The 13066-nt window shown below is 37.4% G+C and overlaps 2 protein-coding genes across 3 annotated transcripts; both read right to left on the minus strand.

Annotated features, from left to right (window-relative positions):
- Positions 1-514: 514 nt before the first annotated feature.
- LOC147859741 (uncharacterized) lies at positions 515-3923 on the minus strand. Its single transcript, XM_087324706.1, has 3 exons — positions 2980-3923; positions 1023-2334; positions 515-919 (listed from the first exon to the last, which is right to left on the minus strand). The coding sequence occupies exons 1-3, from the start codon at positions 3895-3897 to the stop codon at positions 717-719; spliced, it is 2433 nt and encodes an 810-aa protein (XP_087180832.1). The 5' UTR covers positions 3898-3923; the 3' UTR covers positions 515-716.
- Positions 3924-5316: 1393 nt separating this feature from the next.
- Positions 5317-13066, minus strand: SIK1 (Protein kinase superfamily protein). 2 transcript variants are annotated; one of them, XM_087324705.1, is made up of 18 exons: positions 12108-13066; positions 10955-11043; positions 10765-10872; positions 10572-10679; positions 10279-10369; positions 10079-10131; positions 9649-9711; positions 9529-9573; positions 9410-9445; positions 8999-9054; positions 8153-8234; positions 7890-8030; positions 7631-7778; positions 7414-7555; positions 7088-7319; positions 6518-6733; positions 6037-6122; positions 5317-5937 (listed from the first exon to the last, which is right to left on the minus strand). In XM_087324705.1, exons 1-18 carry the CDS (start codon positions 13000-13002, stop codon positions 5838-5840), a joined length of 2691 nt encoding a protein of 896 aa, XP_087180831.1. In that variant the 5' UTR covers positions 13003-13066; the 3' UTR covers positions 5317-5837. The 2 variants fall into 2 exon arrangements, with proteins under 2 accessions (XP_087180831.1, XP_087180830.1); XM_087324704.1 differs by having other exon boundaries at positions 10955-11037; positions 12102-13066.

The following is a 13066-nucleotide window of genomic DNA, read 5'->3' on the forward strand; positions in this document are numbered from 1 at the left end:
CATCATGCAAAGCCTAGATACATACCACATGGAATTATTATACAATGACAAATTATATCCAAATTATTAAGCACAAGTATTGCATCTCTACATTTGATCACTAAGGGTAGATGAATTCTTAGTTGGTTGTTTATTGTTAAGGTTGGGCAATTACATTACATGTTCAGAACAATATTTTATACATACATATTGATGAATCATTTCCCATTGAACCCATTCTATATGCAATTTCGTACAAATGTATTAAGGTTGGGCAATTACACTATATGTTCAGAACAATATTTTATACATACAGATTGATGAATAATTTCCTATTGACGCCATTCTATATGCAATTTCGTACATACGTATTAAGGTTGGGCAATTACACTATGTTCAGAACGATATTTTTTACATACAGATTCATGAATCATTTCCTATTGAAACCATTCTATATGCAATTTCATACATACTTTGATTACACAATTTTGACATCCATAGCAGTTAATCAATCAACACACATAAGATCCACATGGTAGAGAAATCAATTTCAATAAAAAGGGAAAAAAGGAATGGCTTTTCAACAATGTGGCATAAAGTCCAACTACAAGAGCTTCCTTGAATCTTCTTTACAATGTGGATGACAATGAAGGTATGTGAATGAATGATTAATAATCCATGTACATTTCACCTAATTCTATATACGTTTGTTCTTAGGACAGTCGTACTAACTTAGATTAACTTGGGATGACTCTATCTTTGGCAGATTTAACTGCTTTCTCAACGTGAGAGTTAAAGCATTTGCCACAACAGTTAGCTACGGGACTGTTACCTTGCTCAGCGTCGAGATGCCAACATGATAACCCATCAGATCCCAAGTGACATAAAGCAAGCAACGTATGCACCGCCGCCCTCGCAATCTGTTTGAATTGCTCTTTACCTGAAGAAGATGAACAGAATATATATGGATATTAACTATCTTTCATCTATCAATTATTCCAATATATATACTATTGCTAAGTCAAGAAACCATGAATACATACCAAGTTCCTCAGCCAAATACCAAGGCCATATCTGTTTCTTAACTATCTCCGTAAGATGCACTTTCAAGCCATCTTGAGAGGATGATCCAACATCACCCACACCATTTTTCCGAGCTCGCGATATATAAATATGCTTTTCAGCATCAACTGAAGCAGTTTTACTTGCATATGATTTGTCTTTAGCACTCGTTTCACTACATTTATAAAACTTGTGAAGTTCAAGCTTATGCTTTCCATTAGACTGTTGATAGCATGGAAGATCATGACTCGTGTGATCTTGAGAATTTCTTAAGCTTGCTTTATCCCTATCCATTTCATCACTCTCCCCAACAATCTCCAATTTGACATCTCTTGATGGATTTGATGGAGGTAAAGCTACCACGTCACTATTTATTTGCCTATAAGAAGCCAATGGAACAACACCTTCACAAGGATCCAATGGCGCCTTTGGGTTTCTCTTTACGATGAGATTTCGTTCATAGCGTGTTGTTTGCGAGGATTCTCCGGTATCCTCATATGGAGTGGCCTTATTTCTTTCTACTTCCATAGGATTCATTCCAGAAATTACCACCAGAGAAGGATCGATTGTTTGCATATTTATATCAGCAACTACAGAATTTCCTGTCTCTATCTGTTCCCAATTGCTACGTATGAAGTGAATTCTTTCTTGCAACCTACGTTGTTGAGGAACAGTCCTTGCAGACCCAATTTGAGAGCTAGAGATCGAGGCATGGCTCGATGAAATCGCCCTAACTGCTTGTGAAAGCAATACCGCTGGATCCCTCTCCCTACGCCGACCCAACAATCTCCTTTGTATCCTTCTCCTACTTTGTGATCTTACTCGTCTCCTCCTCTGCATCATGTTTGATGAACGTGACCTCAACTGAGTGCATGAAGATACAAGTGTTTCTCTCACCTGTCTCAGCTGTCTTGGCTGTTGATATCGAGAAGACTCAGGGGATGCTACAATGGATCTTAAAAGTGAATCTTCCTCTGCCTCTTCCTCTTCACCCTCTTCATTTTCATCACTTTGTCCTTCATTATTGCCATCAGCGTCAGGAGCTAGAACAAGCTCCTCCTCTTCATTTTCATTGTCAGAGTTCTCTTTTATCAATGCTTGACATGCTCTACAAAACCAATCTCCAAGAGGTACTGACATCCCAAGGCCGACACAGAATGTGTGGGCAGCAGCATCGCATCGATCACATAAGAGAAGCAGCCCTTCATCACCAACGTCATGGCATTCCATACAAACAATATCCGCATATGGATCTTCTAGGGGTATATCTTGTTCATCTGAAGGCACATAAACCTGAAAAGGAACATCTTTCTTTAGCACTGTGTGATGCAATTTCTCAAAATTCTAAGTGTTTCTGCATGATGATTATATTGCCCTCTACAGTTAAATACAAATGTCAAAAACCATCTCATTTAAAAACGCCCTTTTTCTACGCAAGTTTTGCATATAGATTTCTTGAATTTGAGATTATCAGTAACCAACTTTACTCTGGAACCATATGTAGCATAAACAATGTAAATAAAGTAAATGAGGTGTAAATGAATTAAATTTCAACCCAGGCCAATTAAAAACACTTCATCTATGATTTCTCCATAAATAAAAAACACAGTTTTTCCTAATCCATCAGTGTATGACACCTTCTGTATGTAAGTAATGTAACAAATGTAAGTAACCTAAAAACTATAAAAATATAAAATAGCATAATTGATCTAAATAGGGTGTAAATGCAGGGCTTTAAAAACCTTTTGAATGTTAAACTCAGGCCTATTAAGAAAACGTCATCTCCTATACAATCTGAGTTTAACTTCAGTATGTAAATGACAAAGATAACATAAAAATATGTATAAATAAAATAGATAGTATTAAGAACCTCATTTATGTTGAACTCACATGCTATGGATTGTATATACTTTATCTAATAAAAATGTTTCAACATACCTGGTTTCGAAATGGTATCCGGACAGTTCTTTTCCGTTTCCCAGAACCACCTGGTTTAGTGATAGTAACAAATCGCTGCTTACACATTGGGCATCGAGACTCCACCTTCGCCCATTCCATAATACATCCGAAACAAAAGAAATGGTCACAACAATCAAGCATCCCTTGCTCAATTTTGCTTTCCTCTATTAAACACACACCGCAAACCTTTGTATTTTCATCGTCTACTCTCATTCCACAGTGTTTTTTTGCATCATTTCTTCCATTTTCATCCTGTAATATCTTCCTTTTACCTTTCTGCTTCTGCTTCTCATCATCATCACCAATATGATTTTCTGTTTTTTCTTCTTCATTGTTTTGAGCAATTTCCAATGTGGTACGAAAAGAGGAGGAGGAAGAAGAAGCACACAAAGAGACATTTCTGGGGCAAGAAAACTGGTTCTTCCTTCTCTCTCTCTCAAGGAAATCATTTTCAAGAGCTCTTTGCAAATCGACGTCAAATTCTTCATCAAGATCCTTCAGGGCATCGGAACGGGAAGAGACACGATCCCTATGACCATTTTGCTGCCGTTTCGGGCGGCGATTCAAACATCTCACAACAGAGTTTAAGTCATATTCTCGTCCTTCAGAGCCTAGCCCCACTTCATCATCATCATCATCATCTTCTTCTTCTTCTTCTTCTTCTTCTTCATCATCATCATCATCATCAACATCTTCTTCTTCATCATCATCATCTTCTACTTCTTCTTCTTCTTCTTCTTCTTCTTCTTCTTCTTGGCTTACCTTGAAATCTTCATCAGAAGAAGGGGAATTAGGCTTTGGCGGGGGTCTGGTGCGGGGTCGAGGGCGTCGAGGTGTTCTTCTTCGTCTCTTGCGTGAAGAGGTTCTGCGTTTCTTGGTCTTTCTCTTCCTAGGCATATTGGCTGCTCTGTTTTTCCTAAGATACTGCTCAATGCTGCTATCACCATGATTCTATCTCAGTTCTGTCAGTGGTTTCACACACTCTCTTAATTCAATTTATGATGTGGGCTTCTGTTGGTTTGTGCCTTCTTCACTGTAGTACAGCCATGGAGATTGCCATCCATAGGAGTCGGCACCGGCTCCGCAGTTCAGCAGTTCAGTTCGGTTTAGGCTTGAGCCTCCTTAACCGGTTTGAGCTCGGTTTGGGATGGCTCAAGCCGAACCAAACCGTTTGGGCTAAACCAGTTAAAGCTCAATCGGTTTGGATAAACTGGTTTCGGAGACGGTTCAGTTCAAATTTGAAAACCCCCAAACCGGTTAAGTCGAAACCGAACCGCTCAATGATTCCTAGAGATTGGGGCGGAAGCTCCATACCAAGCGTACACATGGAACCCCCACACCAGTCTCCTTGTCTCAGGACATGCTTTATACTGAATTTATTGCTTCACAATCGAACTACAAACGAAGATGTTTTAAGTGCTCCCCTAGTGAAGATTTCTCATTGGCCATGTCTCCTTGTCTCATGACATGCTTTCTACTGAATTTATTGCTTCACAATCGAACTACAAACGAAGATGTTTTAAGGGCTTCCCCGGAGAAGATTTCTCATGAGCCATGCATGGCCAATACCCCAATTATGGGGGCATATATATATATGTATATAACCCGTGTGAAATTGTTTCACATTGTTGCATAACTTTTACTTAACATGTTTAGTTTGAGCAAATAAGCTACTCTCACAAGGGGAGAAAGCAAGTGTACCGCTTAACCATGGTCTTTTACACATATAGCCCTTATGCATCACCTTAAGGCATCTTCTTAGATAGGTCTATCAACACTTTTGAACATATCAACACCGGGGGCGGTGTCTATTGGGCTTGTCCTATACCAAACCGTCCTACCAAATCCTATCTTGACATCCCAAATAATATGTTTTCGACTAAGCGTTTCAATCAAGCTTATTTCTACTTGAAAACCATGTTGTAAAGAACTGACATATAATTCTATCAATGATCAAGCATGTAGATGAAAAAGATAAGCAAATTATGTGCAATGCAAGGGGTGGTTGTGTGTGTGTGTGTGTGCACAAATCATTAATTCTCTCATTCCAGACCTCATATTGATCCAAGCTTTACCCATGGTTTCCTTGTCTTCATTTGACACGTTGTACCCATTAACTATGATGATCTATAGCAATGCATCATATTAACTACGGTAAGCCTCAAATTGAGGTGAACCCCCCAAAAGGAATATTTACAATAATTCAATCAGTATTTTCAAATCTCGACACCTTTCTGGTCAATAACAAATGCTACACTCTTTTAGTAACAGTTCAGCAGACATTAGTCTAGCTCCAGAACCAACTGCCATGAATGGTTACCACAAGAATTGTGCAGCTCACATTAGGAATTGGAGTCTCATACAAAGTAAACATCATATTGCCGTCCTCATGGATATAAAGGTGTTTTTGGTTACAAAAAAGGATTAAATTATAGACATTACAAATCTGTGTGTTCTTGTGGTACAGGTCCTTATAAGCAAATAAATCAGTTTTGTCCCAATTGACGATGCCACAATGCAATTGCTCTCAACTTTTAATCCAAAAGTTTCCAAGCTTCAAAATACATGATTCTCCACGTGTATTATACATATGAACTGAATCATCCAAGAGCATTGTCACTCATCTAGCCTTCTTTCTATTTACCCTTTACATGCTCAATGGAATTTTGAACACACTTCCCAGTTTCGAAAATTGCATCTCATAATCTGTTGAATATCTTGATCCAAATAAATTCTAGACTTGAATCTTAAATTCAGGATTCTTGAATATTTCATTTGCAATGCAATGCTCTCCCCCCAGGATGATAAATCCAAATGAAAAAGGAAGAAGTTGAGGGTCAGAGGTGCAAGATTGTTCTCAAAGTATCTGATAAATTTTGGACTTTCAGTTCTTCCTGCCCTGCTTGCCAACCTTGCAAAGGCATTTCTTCATAGCAACTGAATTAAAACATCATGTATAATGAGTATGTATTAGCTAACATTCATGAATTAAATCAAGTTTATAAGCCTTGCATTGCATATAATTTTCTTTCTTACAGTTTATGATATGCCAAGGCTCGAGCTAAATTCGGCAAAGTTGTGCTGGTGGCAAGGCGTTTATGAACACTTGAAGGAAGGGGTAGCTGTAAAAGTAATAATATAACATAATTCTCTATTTCAAAACTGAAACACAGATATAAGAAATACTAGTAAAAGAATCTGAAATGCACAAGTTTTCTCCAATTCTCAAGATGCCCCTAGGTTTTCAATATTTCCCCAAATGTCCTTGGCCAAATCCCTGAAAGTAAAATTATATGTGCTATTTGAGCAATCGCATGGTCAATTCATCCCCGTCTCTCAATTATAGGTGCTATTTTTGAAGAATTACAAGGTCAATTAATCCTCTTTTTCTATCGCTAAGGAAATTTGAGGAAACAGAGATTAACTTTTGGCCATTTGGGGAAATAAAGAAAATATTGCATTCTTTGGAGTTTTTCCCTTAAAATACTATGAGTTGCGTCTTGAGATCACACACTACCTCACTAGTTAGTGGTTTTCTTCCCCTTTTTGGAGGTGCATCGCCCAGGCCTCCGCCATTATAAAGTTCTTGTACGGCTTCCAGAGCTACTGAATTCCCTTTGTCAACTTCTTCTTCACCAAATATGCTGTTTGATATCAATGCAAGGGGCGAGATGTCTGTTGCTCTAAGGAATGGAATAGGCACGGTATTCCCTCCACAATAGAAAGAAAGTAGCTACAGACAATTTCCATAAGAGAATAATAAAAGAATGTCACAACATGTTTGTTTAATCATTTATATCCACACCATGAATAACAGACTAATTTTGACGGAAAATTCCAAAGTATCTACAAGTTTCTCACTATTTCTCTAAATATCCCTGGGTAAACATCCTGTCTCTCTCCAAATCACTCTAAACTCCAAGAGATAGATAGATAGAAGCGGATGGGTGAAGGATGAGAAATAGAACAGAAACTTGGGGTTATTTTAGGAAATAAAATATTAACTCAAGGAAATCGGGGAAATTCAAGGTTCGTAAATTTAATGGATCAAGTCAAACACTTGAAAAAGAAGACCAACAACAATCACCTTATCTTTCAAGGAAAAAGTTTGGCGACCACCCGCAAGCAACCCTCTTGGGGTAGAAAGCACAGGAGCAGCATACATCTCCCCACTCTCAATAACTCCCTTTATATGTTTTGTATCATTTAAACTGCTCTGCTGAACAGGAGTTGAGGACTGTGTTTGTGTTGCCACAGGGTCTACCCCATGCACCTCAACTTCAGCTAGTGCTCCTTCATGATTCGGCACATGCTCTATTCTGTCATCATATTTCAGCATTCAGATTTTTGATAACAAGAATAGAAATGCTACCACAGATGAAATATTGAACGTTATATGTAAAAAAAGTTAACTTTGAATCTGAAAATCCTTCAGCAAGAGAATCCGCATTATCCTCAGTCTTCTTCACTTCCGAAGTATTATCTGCCTGCTGCAATTCAACTTGATTGCTTGAATCTTCTAAATGCACAACCATCGTGTTGAATTCAGCAAATTCTGGTACAAATTTCCAAATCATATAAATACATAATCATATTGATAACAAAGCATTAACGGTATTTTTAAATCTACCTTCACCATCATGTACAATAGTTGTCCCTTGCACTTGTGAACTCTTTCTGAGAGATTCCTGTGTAGTTGTTTTCTCCCCTTTCACAAGTACAGTGGCACCATATACTTCACCCATTTTAACAGTGTTTCCTCTTTCCCAAGACCGTTGCTGTCAAAATATTAGTGTGATTGAAAGAAGTTAGGACAAATAGCTTTAATCAACCGAAATTTGATAAAACTTAGATAGCCCAAGAAAATTGAGCATTTACAAAACTTCTACCTGAGGCAAGGTTGTTCCCCCTGATGTATCCAAATTCTGTAGGGTTCTTTGGGGCACGGTTTGCAACATAATTAATCTTGCTTTTTCAATTCTTGGAAGCATGCAACTAGCATTGCCATTGCATCTTGCTATAAACTTGTGCTGAAATAGAAAATGCAGCATAGCATTTGCAACTTTAGCACACCTAGTTTATAATGTGAATAAACATATAATCTAGAACTCTGAAAACAAAAAAATTGTGAATTTTGATGAAAGATATATACTTCAAGCATGTCTGTAGCAGATTGGCGTATTCTGGTTTCTTTCGTGAGGCACTTGGCCACAAAATCATGGAATATCAACGACCTGAGCATACAATTGATCAAAGAACTCAAAAGGGCTATCCAATAGAACATTGCAGCAGTGTCAGATTTGAAGTGAACAGTTTAATTTCATTCATATACAGTGAATTCAGGGAGCTATTTCTTGCTGACTTATGTGCATTCTTTTTTTCAATTTATATTTTATTGGGAGCAAGATGCAGAATAGGAGCAGAAAGCTATATGATGTCTTGAATCGATCTCTAACATAAGATAATGTACGATAGAATTGGAGAAACATTTCCATTAAAACTGGATGCCATTTTCTCTAACTAAGTTGAATATGTTGGAGTTTTATTTCATTCTTAACACTAACTTGGATTGTCAGGATTGGAATTATTTTCCATTGGTCCTAGATCCATCATAGTGACCATCTCTGATCCTTATGGTTGACTCAGAGATCACATAAACAAAATCAAAGAATTTTTAATACAACTTCCTTGCTGGAAAAAGAAGAGACGAACTCCCTCGTGCACAAAACTCCTACACACAATCTGTCTTTTCATGCCTCATTAATGACCTTTTCTATAATTCACTCCAAAAAACACATTATCAAATCTATATTTCTCTCCTAGTAGAAAGTGGCCAGCAATATGTTCTATTCATCTTATTGTTTTTCCACTGTCTCCAGACACATTCTTCTAAGTTTCAACAATATAGTTTAGGTAAATGCATTGATTATCTTCAGACATTCAATTCTGAATAAAACATGTTTTACAATTGTACATATTGCCAATAACACAAGCATACCATTTCTCCTTGTCTTCTAGCATGGGTGCAGGCTCCTTCAATATCATGAAAAGAACCTAAAAAACCAATATTCCACTATTATATTTATGCTATGGTAAAATGGGTATGCTTTCATAAGGGGCTTCATCTTTACATACTGGCATAGATTAATATAGCAAGCATAGGACCATGCTACAAATATGATAGAATGATTCAAGGCGGCAACTAAAGGTTCCTTCACTAGAATAATAGATAGATCATTTTCATTTATAAATAACTGTTTTTATTTAATGCACAATTTAACAGCATGCAGAAATTCAGTAGATATCCAAGAGCTCAGCTCATATTCTTCTTTGTCGAGAAAACTACCCATTTATTAGTGAAAAAAATCAAATTAATAGTTCCAAACTACACAAATGCCTATAATCCTACCCGTAAAGGATGCACATGACATCTTGGAGGAAGCCCCTAGACAAAAACATCAAACAAGTTAGTGATGAGCAAATAAAAAGTTCCTGAAATTTGTATGGTAGAAAGCAAAATTATTTCACCTCAGCCATTTCAATTGCAGAGATTCCAAGCGACCAGACATCCACCTATAGCATAAATGGATGTTACTGTGTTCCATAATTCTACATATGGTATAAAGTTGTACAGCAAAATTTCATTACCTTCCCATCATATTGAGTTCCTTGAATCACTTCAGGCGCCATCCAATGTGGCGTGCCTATAGACTACAAATAAAATAAACGTCATGATTACTGCTTTAAATACGAACTTCAAACAGCAATATATACATTTCTTAATACATTTCTAGACTCAAACCAAAGACCTCTTTGTTAAGAGTTCTTTCGCTATACCATTAAGATATATTGAGTCACTTATAAAAAATATAATACAAATTGAAAATGTACTTCAATGAGTCAGCATCATGCATGTACTACACAGAAAATTGTATATAAGGACCTCTCACCTATATACAGGAGCATTATTGTAAGAAATAATATGAAATAAAGATCCTTCTGTGTCAATACTTTCTCAATCTTCTACTAAAATTACAACAGCAAGTATATCAGAAGCACAAGGGCAGTGGAAGCATACTGTGTTACGCTTAGAGAGTGTCCTTGTCAACTGTGCGGCGACGCCGAAATCACCTGGACAACAAAATGAGAAAGTCAGGTATCACCAAGATTTTTTCAGTGCAAAACGAGCAACAACAATAAGACAATATAAAACATAAACGTCATATATAGAAGTGGAATATCTAACTCCTTTTTAAGCAATAGTCAGAGGGTACTCACCAAGTTTCACCTCTCCCTGCTCTGTAAGTAAAATATTACCACCTTTAATGTCTCTATGAACTTTATAAATAGAATGTAGATAAGCCAAGCCCTGCAATGAGCAAAAAATTGATATGCTGCATTAAAATCTCATCGATGAATAATCTAATAATGCAGTATTCCATGTTTGAAATTACTGTATTGAACAGAGGCAGAAGATTATGGTCATATGTCCATGGTAGTCTTCAAGTTTAATACAATGAAGTGCCCTGGAGTGTTATAATTTTCATTTCATAATAGAACCAGAAATATACCTTCAGGGCTTCCGCACAAACATAGGCAATCTGGCGTTCCTCCAATGTTTCTTCAGTCACCTGCAGCAGATCCGCCACACTTCCTCCACCACAATATTCCATTACAATCTGTCATAATAAGTCCCTCTTTTAGTATCTTGACAATATGTTTAAAATTATTGGCAACAGATTTGGACTCTGGTTAGGATAATACCCAAAGATACTCTTCTGCTTGATAACTGCCTAGATATCGAACAACATTAGGATGATTGCATTCCTGGAGCATCTCGATCTCTCCACAAATGTCTTCATAGCCTTCTTCCTAATATAAATATAACTATGTGAGAGAGAGAGATCTAGTAATCATGTCAATCTCAACATCCGACAGTTTTGCTTTGTCTTACCCCCTCACTCAACGAGATAACCTTGATTGCCACCAATTCTGATGTTTTAAGATCTCTAGCCTTGTAGACTGACCCATAGGATCCTTTGCCTACATTACAAAAGACTCTGGTAAATTTAGGAAGAATAATCAATTAGAGTCTTGAATTTGCAATAAAACCTGAGAGTACCATGAATAAATGTACTATCTAGTTAATACAACATGGATTGTATTCAATATATAGTACACCTGACTGGCATTTCATTGATATACATGGTAATGATAACTTGTTCGTTTTCCTATACACTCTTTTCAGAGGCTCCTGTGATCTTTGGTTCCAAGATTCTCCAATATTTGCTTTGCAGCTATTCTTTTAATTTGCTTAAGAAATTTTGTCTGCAATAATATTTATTGCAGACAGAACTTTAGATGTTCAACTGTAGCACTCATTGTATATAGAACTTTAGATGTTTCATTGTAGCAATTGTTATTTCAACAACCATATCTATCTTCAGTGTTGACAGAAAAATTTGTCAAAATCCTCTAGTAGTTATGGAATCCTTCTCACTAGATTCTTTCAAACAGCAACCTGACTTTTATATCTATATCCCATAATCTTAAATATATTCTTCACATTCACAGTCATCAGTTCAATATTTCTAGCGATTGGTTGAATAGCAAAAAACAAAACTTCCAAGTCTCATCTCATATATGTACTTCTTCCAAAATCATGTATTCTATCTTTATCATAACTTGTGAAAACTAATGCTTGTTTTCACTGGGATCATTAGCTATACAATGACATGCATGATGTGTAATTCTACCATGAGCAACATATCTACATCAAAGAGAAATGGTGTAGGAGCATCCAATTGCAACTTCTTCTATAAATCAAGCATGGCTTCATCTCCATCCTTCCTTCTCTCACAGTCACAGTGTGCATGCACTCTTGATTGTGTCATTCATTAGTAAAGTCCTTGAAATTGAGAATCACTACTCATTTTCACATGTATTGCATGATAATAAAATCTAACGATCTAGTAATATACATAATTAAAGGACTGTAATATTTCTCAGCTTCATATCAATCAATCGAATTCATTTTTAAACTTACTATATCACATTCAACTAGATGATTTGGAATAAGTTACGGATCCGAACAATTACACCCTTACCGAGTTCATCAAGGAGCTCGTATTTCAAGGTGGGGTCTTCTCGAATCACATTATCCTGTGCAGGGCTACTTCCTCTTCTTCCAACACGTTGGCTTTTTTCATGAGCATCTCTTCGAGCATCCTTCAACCCTCTCTTCCTCTCTGATGTTTCCTTCTCACGCCTAAAACTCTCCACAGCCCTCGAAATAGAATTTGTATTGTCACCATTTTTGGTAACAACCGTCGAGAAAGCATTCTCACCTCCAGTTCGATGCAATATTGTTGAATAAACATCTGAACTATCATTTCGAGAAGTGCCGAGTCTTGGACCCGATAGTGGCACTTGTTTCTTATCCGGTCTTTTAACAACAAAAGTCGAGAAACTATCATTTCCATTATCATAGTCATCATCGTCTTCTTCTTGTAAATTTTCTTTTCCTTTCTGCTGCCGAGCTCGGATCCGAGATATGTGTGCATCTTTTTGCATATAGCGGATCGCAGCGGAGAAATCATCGCCTCTGAGAACAGCTCCGGCATCTTCGGTAGAAGTGGTAGCACTGTGAAGAACAACAGAGGATTCATCGTCATCTCTGGCAGGGAAGATAGGTATAATGTCAGAGGGATCTTCTGTGACATCAAAAGCATCAGTTCCTGCAAATCGCTTGGCCAAGCTCTGCAAGAGAAGAGGGGGCTCTTCTTCTTCTTCTTCCTCCTCCTCCTCCTCCTCTTCCTCTTCCTCTTCCTCTTCTTCTTCGTGACCTTCTCTTCGAAGCATGGTGGCATAAATGCCACCCGACTGGAGGAGTCCGCCATGGCCATCACCATCAACACCATCCTCATCTTCTCTGGTTCGATGGATGACTACAGTGGAGTAGATGTCAGAGTGGCCGTCTTCGTCTTCTTCAGGGGAAGCCATATCCGCGTCTTCTCAATTGGGCATGGGCAACAAGCTCCTGCACCTTCTCCTTCTCCTTCTCCTC

Source organism: Azolla caroliniana, unplaced genomic scaffold, assembly GCF_043228905.1.
Source record: "Azolla caroliniana isolate FFs.n. ecotype wild unplaced genomic scaffold, voAzoCaro1.0.p SCAF_9, whole genome shotgun sequence".
Classification (NCBI taxonomy): Eukaryota; Viridiplantae; Streptophyta; class Polypodiopsida; order Salviniales; family Salviniaceae; genus Azolla; species Azolla caroliniana.

Coding starts and splice junctions, on each gene's coding strand:
- LOC147859741 (XM_087324706.1), bottom strand. CDS start 3,897: ATGCCTAGGAAGAGAAAGACCAAGAAACGCAGAACCTCTTCACGCAAG. Junction 2,335..2,979: donor GGATACCATTTCGAAACCAG/GTATGTTGAAAC, acceptor GTTCCTTTTCAG/GTTTATGTGCCTTCAGATGA. Junction 920..1,022: donor GTATTTGGCTGAGGAACTTG/GTATGTATTCAT, acceptor CATCTTCTTCAG/GTAAAGAGCAATTCAAACAG.
- SIK1 (XM_087324705.1), bottom strand. CDS start 13,002: ATGGCTTCCCCTGAAGAAGACGAAGACGGCCACTCTGACATCTACTCC. Junction 10,132..10,278: donor GCAGGGAGAGGTGAAACTTG/GTGAGTACCCTC, acceptor TTTGTTGTCCAG/GTGATTTCGGCGTCGCCGCA. Junction 8,031..8,152: donor CTGCTACAGACATGCTTGAA/GTATATATCTTT, acceptor TTTCTATTTCAG/CACAAGTTTATAGCAAGATG.